At 43.7% G+C, this 9,307-nt stretch overlaps 1 protein-coding gene across 1 annotated transcript; it reads right to left on the bottom strand.

Moving 5' to 3' along the window:
* Window positions 1–541: 541 nt before the first annotated feature.
* On the bottom strand, window positions 542–5,448 carry LOC100703000 (polypeptide N-acetylgalactosaminyltransferase 15). Its single transcript, XM_003448896.5, has 10 exons — window positions 4,453–5,448; window positions 4,164–4,330; window positions 3,850–4,054; window positions 2,873–3,040; window positions 2,412–2,529; window positions 1,804–1,998; window positions 1,562–1,693; window positions 1,363–1,464; window positions 1,140–1,283; window positions 542–1,049 (listed from the first exon to the last, which is right to left on the bottom strand). Exons 1-10 carry the CDS (start codon window positions 4,971–4,973, stop codon window positions 885–887), a joined length of 1,917 nt encoding a protein of 638 aa, XP_003448944.2. The 5' UTR covers window positions 4,974–5,448; the 3' UTR covers window positions 542–884.
* Window positions 5,449–9,307: the final 3,859 nt, after the last annotated feature.

Raw genomic sequence — 9,307 nt, 5'->3', positions numbered from 1 at the left:
CGGTTTAGAGTCCATCCTATTCTTAAGCTCCATGGCCTAAATAAAATCTTCACTCTGGTTTATCAGACTGTGAGTTAATACCTGGAAACAAAACCAAATTTGCCTATTGTAGAGCAAATCCACTTCTCTCAGACGGATGGACATCACTGTCACATCCATTAGGTTAGCCCTAATGACAGAAATGCATAAAAGAACATGTTATATATATTATAATAAATGACTAGCATGGAGGGGGGGGGGGGGGGGGGGGGGGGGGGGGGGTGCTATTTGTGTTTAACAAAATAAGGAGTTTGGCTTTTAGAAATGATTTTGAAGGCTTATGGCTCCCTCTGCTGTTGACTGTTGATATATAATATCCAGACACTGTGCATGCTGCGCACACTCTTTCAGCAGTTTGGACACTTCAACAAGATGCAGCCATTTTAATGTTATCATAACACCTCTGCTCTTCCTGATATAAGAAAATAAACTCTTTGTAGTTTTAGCTTAGATTCGGTGTACGTGAAGGCCGGCATAATGGCAAAACTGTCGAGACCCTGTCCTGAATTCAGAGCTGTAGTGGCGTTTTGTCTGCTGTTAAAATATTTTAGAAATGTACACAACCAGATCACAAATTCATGGAACCATTTACTGACGCAAAAAATAATTTAATATACAGTTTTTATAATAATGTATATGATGAAATATTCATAAAGACAACAGGTACTGAAACTGACATTTTCATTAGTTAATACAGGTAATGATAATTGCAAACCTTAAAACAGGAGCAAAAAGTTGCAAAATACACGTGTGTGTGTGTGTGTGTAATATGTATGACACTACAAATATGTGATATGATGATAGATTTGCCTGGGATTTATATCTTGTTAATGCTAGTCCCTCTATCAGGCACCTTTGGGAGCCACTAGTTGTTCAAAGTGCCACTGTTGTCTGGGGTGGTGGGTGCACTGGCGCAGGAAGAGACCTCCTGTGCTGCGCTTGTTGTCGCCTTCCTCTTTTACAGCCTCCAGACATAACTGAGACAGTTGGTGAACGAGCTGGCCGCTCAGCTGTGGAAAAGTGGAAAACATATGCAGAGAGTCAGCTAAATGCCCCGGGTAGTCATAAAAAACTGTCTGTCACTCAATTCTTCATCTTGCCTTTATGAATTTCCACTGGAGTCTGCCGGGGGTCGGTCGGTGGCTGGTGCAAGGAGAGAGGACCGCCCTCTCTCCCTCAGTATCCAAACACAAAGTCCCCGTGGGACCCCATCGCACTTCACCCTCAGAGTTTAGATCACAGTGCTACAACAGCAAGAGATCAGCTTCACTGATGTCTCACTTATCTGTTGTTCATCATCAAGTAATCTGTAATCATGGTTACCTGGCTACCTGTCCCAGTGCATGGTGCCACATCCATAGCCCCACTCTGCAGTCCCCGACCTTGGGGATAGTCTGCACATCTGCCAGTACCAACACTGTACAGCTGCAAGCAGATACAGACATGATGCCTCACAGTCCATCCATACACAACTTGTTCATATATTCGTGTGCATGTATGAGCATGTGAGAGCTTGTGATACCTCTCCTGACAGTGCAGTTCTGTCCTGGGGGATATAAAGCTGTGGGTAGACTGTAGTTAGGAACCAGTGAAAGTTCCTACAGCCCAGACTCCTCTTCAGCCGCAGACGCTCCGTGATGTTCGGGCTTTCGGACTGGACAAAGAAAGAAAGTTTCATTTTTCTGTCTGTGGTGCACACTCACCAGACAATCTCTTGACCAGATGTGTTGACTCACACACGCACACACACATACACACAAACACCTGTCTGATGAAATGAGCAAGCGTGTCCCTTCTGTAGTAGATTTTCTTGTACGTGTCCATCCAGGTTTCAGCAATCCGGATCTTGTTCCTCTGAAGCAAGTCCTGATCTGGGAAGCGATACGGCAGGTGGTGGCGAATGAGGTGGCCCACGCGGGAGCAAGGTACCACCTCCATGGAGCCGCCGCATGACCACACCTATAAGAATGTTAAAGTATTTCAGTAATAAAGATTATAATTGTTTTCTGTGTTTCTTTTTTTTTAATTCCCTGTTTGTTAGTCATATTGTTTCATATTTTAATGGTCATCCCAGGCAGACAAGTTGATTTATAACATTTTTGCTGTCACACTCGTACATTCATCAGTGGGCCAGGACATTCCCAGACCACTATCCAAGCTGAAATTTCCATTTGCAAAAGGCATCATCTCACAGCACAGCATTCCTAAAGCACTAACAGAAGGCAACCAAATCACTCAGGCGAAGTATCGCTAAAATACCTTACATGGCTTAAAATAAAAAGCAAACGCAGTCTGTCATCTCTCTGTCTGGTGTGTGTATGTGCACTGGAGGATTTAGCAGGAAAGTTGACATCAAATGAGTTTTCCTTTACCCGGATTGACAGCTCAATTTGCTCTGCACCCCATAGCACCATCCCAGGGTCATAGGTTCCCACGCTCTGGAAGAAATGTCGGTCGATAGCCACAACTCCACCTCCTAACGCTGGGCTCCTGTCACAATCAGAACCAGCATCATTTTTTTTTAAAAAGAACTGCACGGATGTGTTGGTATCTCTAGAGTAGAGTGACATAATGGACTTCAGGGTGTTAAAGTCTGGGTTTGCAACACAAGGACAAACAGATCCACATGTATGGTCCTCAGTTTTTATATTTCTGTATTCTAATTTGTCATATTTTCTAGATTTTTCAAATGCAAAGGTCAGTTATGCACTTACACATACCGTGTAAAATTATATCTGATCCGTCTTTCTTAATATGGTTCATTTAGCATTGTTATCACGCAAATAAGAACTCATTAAATCTAACTTGCACCCCTTAACAGTTGTACACTTACTGCAGAGGTTGGACAGCCATCTCTGGTTCTTTGTCTTGCAACTCTGGAATTGATTCCCAAAAGAAGTCAAGTCTCCAGTCGAACACCCCCCTAACTGGCCACTGGGTGGCATTGTACCGAAAGGTCTGCCAGTCTATCACATCCATGATGGGGGACACCACTCTGGTCCTAAGAAGACACCACATTCTGGATCTCAGCAGCTCTTTTTATTTGCATTTATTAAGTGTGGTGAGTGAGACTGCTTTGGATGTAAAGCATGCCATTACTAGTCAAGTTATAGCTAATAACTGCTTGACTACATTTACATTTACTAATCTGTGCACATCTAGGTAAAATAGACACTGCGTTTTCCTTTCAGTATGCATGTGTTTGTAATTGCAAACGCCGGCTGTGTCACAGAAAGTTCAGAAACATGTACTGTCCTTTGTCGGGGAATGTTTTGGCTCCCCATGTGTGCTGTTTGAAATATCCATGCCAAATGACCATGTGTGGTGTGATGCTTTAAGGAAATGAAAAGATCAAAAGGGGAATTGAGAAAAAAATGGGAGAGGGGTCAAACATGTGGCTGAGAGAGCCGAATGGTTGCAGATTCCAAGCCTGAGCCCTCAGCCTAATTACCTAGTCTAATTAGAGCCACGCTGCAGGCAGCCTGAGACATTAGACGAGAGCCAAATCATGGGAGCTCAGTGCTCGATACACACACATACACCTCATGCATCGCCCTGCTTTGCTAATGAGTAAGGGCGAATGATAAGTCTGAACCCTTCATCTCCTCACTCCTCACAAGTGTTTCTGTCCAAAGGCTGAACTCATTAGAGAAAGTACAAAAATCTGGCACAGTACCTGTTTATATTTTGACATGTCAGCCATTTAAGAACTTGCATTTGGAATACTGTCAGTATGCAGCATACTAACAGGAGCTTTCTCACCGTAAAATATCAAAATTGATTTTTAATTGGAATAATTAAAAAAAGTACCTGTCCAGGGCTATTCTCTCCAACAGCGGTTCCAGCCAGCCCTTTTGGCATTCACAGTGGGAGTCCATGAACACCACCACCTCCCCAACAGCCCTGGCAGCACCTAATGTCCGGCAACCTCCAACCCCGAGGCGTTTGGTGCTGCGAATCAAACGCACTCCATCCAGATGAGACACGTACTCGCTCAGCCCAGTCTTCAGGTGGCCTAGGAGGAGCACAGAGAAAAGGCGGAACAAGCTGTCAGCACACTGAATGGATGGATGGATGGATGGATGGATGGATGGATGGATGGATGGATGGATGGATATGTTCACCCTGTTGACTTAGGTCGTCCACCAGCAGGACCTCCTGCAGATACTGTTTAGGTGCAGTGTCAAGGACGCTGTGTACTGTGCGTAGGAGAGTGGACCAAGCCTCGTCATTAAAACAGATAACAACACTGGCCGATGGCAGAGACTCGATGTGTTCCACCCCCAAACACCTGTTTGATGGGAGGGGGACAAATTGTGAAAGCAGTAACAACTACACTAACTTTTAACACTAACACTCCAGTATGGGATAACTTTTGGTTTATATTTTCAATCGTGCGCTTTGTTCACTCACTTTGGATGGCGCGCCTCTGGCAGCCTGCGATGCAGAGAAATCCTTTCGCTCACTACCTCATTGAAACCGTACTGCTGCAAAGCCCTGAGCTCCATATCCCTCTCCAAACCCTCCAGATGAAGGCGCACTGCTTTCCCCATTTCACCGTGCGTAGGTGGCCCGCGTACGGTGGTATCTTTACTTGCTCCGGGAAGGAGCATCTTGTAACTCCGCTTTTTCTGTGGTGAGCTCTTGGTGCCATGTATGGATGGGACGAATAACAGCTGGTCTTCTTGCAGAGATTTCAGAGGAGTCAAATCGGCGCCTAGCTCCAAAGCAGGGTCGTGGGAGTCCACGATGACCTCTAGATGCAGAGGACTGGGGATCCGCTGGAGGGGCTGAAGGGGAGGGCCGGGTTTGTGAAGATTGCGGTCGCTGTCCCGATTAAAGAGATCCGAGAGCGCCAGCGCAACCAGGGCGAATCCGATGAGCAGCAGCCAGAGGCAGAGCATCCTCCTCCGGACGGCGCTCCTCCGCCTCATGCTGAGTGACGGCGCAGGAGGCGTGAGACTGTGCTCAGAAGGCGGCCCGATGCTGTTCTGAATTGCAGATGTGTTTGTTTTGCTTCATCTTGACGAGCACTGCATTTCATCAGCGTGATGCAACTCGACTAGAATGATTCAAGAAATAAATGGATCGCACATGAATCTCCTGAAGAAGAGTAGAGGTGCATTCATTGAGTACCAGAGCTGGGACAAGAGTGACATACAGAGCAGGTTTGAGACAAGTTCTCAACTTTGAGATGATGGAGTTTCGCTGACTTTGTCTTTCATCCAGCTCCTCCCGCGGTCCTAGAGCCTGTGCAATATATTTTACGTCATGTAAATCATGTAAAGGTGGTCACTTCCTGTATCCACCTGTTACTCAACCTGCTCAGGTCTTCGTGGTCAGTCTCTACTTCATAACAAGAGGGATTAAAAGATAATTTTAGAAAAATTATAATTAAGAAAATTCTCCAGAACGCACAGAGTAGTACACTTATTGCTTTTCACTTTCCATCACAATAAAAATACAATGTTTAAAGTTTAGGAAGTCTACTTGGCTCAGAAGCCGTATTAGTATTGTCATCTTGTCATCTTATTATTCCTGAAACGCCTTGTGGGGAATCCTAAAATACTCTAAATTAAGTGGTAAAAGCCATAGTTAGCGATTTCAAAACACATTTTTACTAGCTGGTACGCTCAGTTATAAATAAGTCCGCACTGCAGTGGAAAGACACAATGTTTTTACATTTCCTCCCGTCTGTGTGTGAGAGTCTGCTTGTAGCAGGCGTCTCCCTCCGGGCGTCACACATCAAAGACGCTTCCTCCGGCCAGCTGGCTTCGGGCCTCCGGGTCCCATGACCGTCTGTTGGTGCCGGGAAGCGTGGCGTTCACGGCTTCGATCTCCTTGGTTCTCTGTGGAGATCTTGGCAGCCAGTCTTAAAGAAAGTAAAGACCGAAGGACTTGGGTCCGCGTGTTTATTTTACTGTTTTCTTTTTCGACAAGTGGAAATGTGCATGCTTGTGTGTTGTCATAAACTTGTTTTTGGTATTCTGTGAATGGAATTTCCCACACCACAAAACTGAACTGCTGAAGAAAAAGAAAAACACTCGGAGCATGCCCATATATCATGTGAAGGTTTGAGTGGAAAATTGGCAAAAACTAAAGACTAATAATTTCCTAATACATTATGACGAAGGCATTAGAAGGTCAGACTGTGCACATCACAAACCCTTCTGCGTCTTCTGCGCCATGGCAGCTTCTCTCGTTCTGTGGCTAACATCTGCGAGAAAGACCTCCATACAAGCTGGCAGGAAAGCCTGAGGAGCTTTTAGAGCTTAGGTCGGCTGCACTGCGAGACCAGTTCACTGTCCTGGTGGCAGTGGCTCTCTTAAAGCTCCATTGCAGGCTTAATTAGTGTGTTATAGACCACACAAAGACACCTCCCCTCCCCTGGATAACAAGGCATCGTGCCTTCTGATAATTATGATTATAGTTTACAGAACAGGGACAGGGCACCTGGAGAGACAGGCTGACAAGTTGAAAGGCCAAAAAGGGGGGGGGGGGGAGAGAGAGAAATAGAAGATGAGAAAGAGCGGTGACCGGGTCCCGACTCCAGTGTTCTGGTGGGAATGTGTTTACGCGCCTCAGGGTTGGAAAAGAAAGAATGTCTCTGTGTAGCTCCAGCTCTGCGCAGTGAACAGTCTCATATGTTCCACTGTGCGGCCAAAACACACGCCGAATTAAAGTTTCCACCGCCAGCACGTTTTCAGACAAGCGCGCAAACACCAAAGGATCACACGCACACGCGCGAGCGCGCACAGACACATTGAAGATCCTGTCCACATTCCCAGGAATGTTTCTGCATTCCTCCATCCAGTCCACCAGCTAGAAGCCAGAGCTGTAAATGAGACGGCACGACAGTGAGAGAGAAAGAGGAAGGGAGGGGGGAGAATAAAGGGACTGCTGGCTGCACAGTTGGCTTGTTTTTCAATCATATTTCTGTCTTTTACAACCTGGAGCACTTTTTATTCTCTGGGCTGCATAGAAGCAGACAGAGACATATTTTTGTGCCGGCTGGACAAATAATACACATTTGGGTTACTTTTAAAAGTTGAACCGTCGATAATTAACGTGTTCCAGCTTTACCATCTTCTGTAAATAAGCTGAATTTGTCGGGGGTTTGAACTTAAGGCCAATAAAAACATTTCAAAATTTCACTAAAATTGATTTGTTTATAGCAAAGGACTTGAATGAATGTAGAAACTAATCAGGATGTTAATTAACAATGAAAACAACTTATGCAGAATCAGAATAAACACTTAATTTTCAGTGTTCAGTAACGTTTTACTGAACTCTGGAAATGATCAAGAGTTGATCTGATTCGAGAGGAATGGGGTTTAGTAACAGGCTGCATGAGAAGCTGCGGAGGGGTGCTTCCCTCTACTGGAGAAAGTCGGTATTGCAGGTAATGGATGTTTTCCCTACTTCAATGGGTGGTTGATTAAAAAAGAAGAAGAAGAATCTAAGGATCCGCACTGTAGTGTCATTTTAAGAAAAGTCGTATTAAATGTGCTTCTCTGTGAGAATTTTAACACAACAAGTGTACAAAAAAAAAAAGCACAAATATTAATTTCAGGATTTCAAAACAAAGCATGTTGGATCAAAGAAATATAACATGTTACGTACCGTTTTTAAACATCTGCTCTAAGAATGTTTTCTTCAACAGCTTCCGTCAGATCTCGTGGTCTTGATCAGTGGTCATCAGTGTTTCATTTATCAATGCAGCTTTTCCAGCCGGCTGAGTGTCTGGTGGCTTTATTCTGACATGTGACAGCAATTAACCGCCACGATGACTTTCTTCCTCTTTTATTTATTCAAATTAATTAATTAATTAATTAAAACACAGATTTCCCTGGAATGCCAACAGATTCTGTCACACCTGAAGCTCGATATCTAAAAAATGCAAAGCAGGTCTCAGAGCTTTAAAGGAGGGCACTATTGGAGCTCTCCCAACATCTGAACCGATTAAAATTCGCAAAATTGCAGGCGACCACACCAGCCTGGGGGGCGGGTATCAGAATCAGCATCCCGAACTGGAGCTACTTTTAGATCTAAGTTTTTTGTTTCTATTTATTTGTTTGTTTATTGTATTTTTTTTAAACCGTAATTATTTAGAAACCTTGTCTGCTGACATTGCTTTGCTTTTCTATGCTTGAAATCACACGACCCAGCAAGGACACACAATTTATTCAAGCTCATTCTCTTTTGTTTCTCCTTTTATTTATTTAAATGGAGACAAATAAGTGCTTTATTTTCAGTATTTTGTCCATTAGTATCATTGCTAGAAATATTCCGCGTGAGCTGTTTGTTCGTTCAGACTGCTGACTTTTGAACCCAGTTTTAAGAAATCTGTTTGCACGCGAGGATCCCTTTGTAACCCTTTTCCAAACTTTCTTGTGACAGCAGCTGCAGGAGCAGACCTGCCGTGAACAGTGACTTTCATCACATGGTGGATGGTGTCGAAAGCGAACACGACGCAGAAGGAGCATTACGCTTCCCTTCTGCTTTTTTAGGGTTCATCTGTGGCGCAACCTCCACGCGCAGAGTGAGGTGTCTCAGCATGATTCAGATTCACCGTGTCAAATAATTCAGTCATGTGTGCACAGCTCTCACTCGGGGACTTTATCTGTTATCGGACTTCCGTGGCAGAACTTAAGGAAAATATAATATTATAAGAAGATATCCAGGCTGCCTAATGTAATTACATAGTTACATGATCCGACTAAATCAGGCACGAGCTCAACCCATGTTTCAACCCTTTATGTAACAATTTTAAGCTTAGCCACTCATCTTCTGCTCATCATTGTTAAAAATACGTAATTCTTAAAATTATGACCCCCCTCCGCCCCCCCACACACAAAACCCTCTTTTTATATATTTAAGAAAAACATTGTTATTTGATCACAATTTAATTATTTAATTAAATTAATAAAACTTCTCAAATTTGAGAACAAAGAAGGGACAAAAAACGAGATAATTAAAACATATTTATTGTGGACAATGTGCTGCCATGTTAATTAACAGTTAAAAAATCGACTACATAAAAAAAATTTAAAAAAACAGAAATGATAAACTGGAAAAAATAAAATAAAATAAACAGCTTAACACGAAAGGGAATCACACTGTTCTAAAAAACGCAAGAGTATGAAAGATTGAGCAGATTAAAAGTCACTGAACTTTTTGTCAAATGGGAGAGAAAGAAGAGGATGAGCATGCGCACGGTGCACTCCGCGCGCGTCTCGTCTCTCATGAGTTTCCTGAGTCCGAGGGA

Source organism: Oreochromis niloticus, linkage group LG22, assembly GCF_001858045.2.
Source record: "Oreochromis niloticus isolate F11D_XX linkage group LG22, O_niloticus_UMD_NMBU, whole genome shotgun sequence".
Taxonomy (NCBI): Eukaryota; Metazoa; Chordata; class Actinopteri; order Cichliformes; family Cichlidae; genus Oreochromis; species Oreochromis niloticus.
This window is presented reverse-complemented; position numbering and strand designations above follow the sequence as displayed.

What these genes read in the sequence shown, in the direction of transcription:
- LOC100703000 (XM_003448896.5), bottom strand. Translation starts at nt 4,973, where the DNA reads ATGAGGCGGAGGAGCGCCGTCCGGAGGAGGATGCTCTGCCTCTGGCTG. An exon ending in GGACGACCTAAGTCAACAGG is followed by an intron (nt 4,055 to 4,163) that starts GTGAACATATCC and finishes TGCTCCTCCTAG; the next exon opens with GCCACCTGAAGACTGGGCTG. An exon ending in GAGAGAATAGCCCTGGACAG is followed by an intron (nt 3,041 to 3,849) that starts GTACTTTTTTTA and finishes GTGTCTTCTTAG; the next exon opens with GACCAGAGTGGTGTCCCCCA.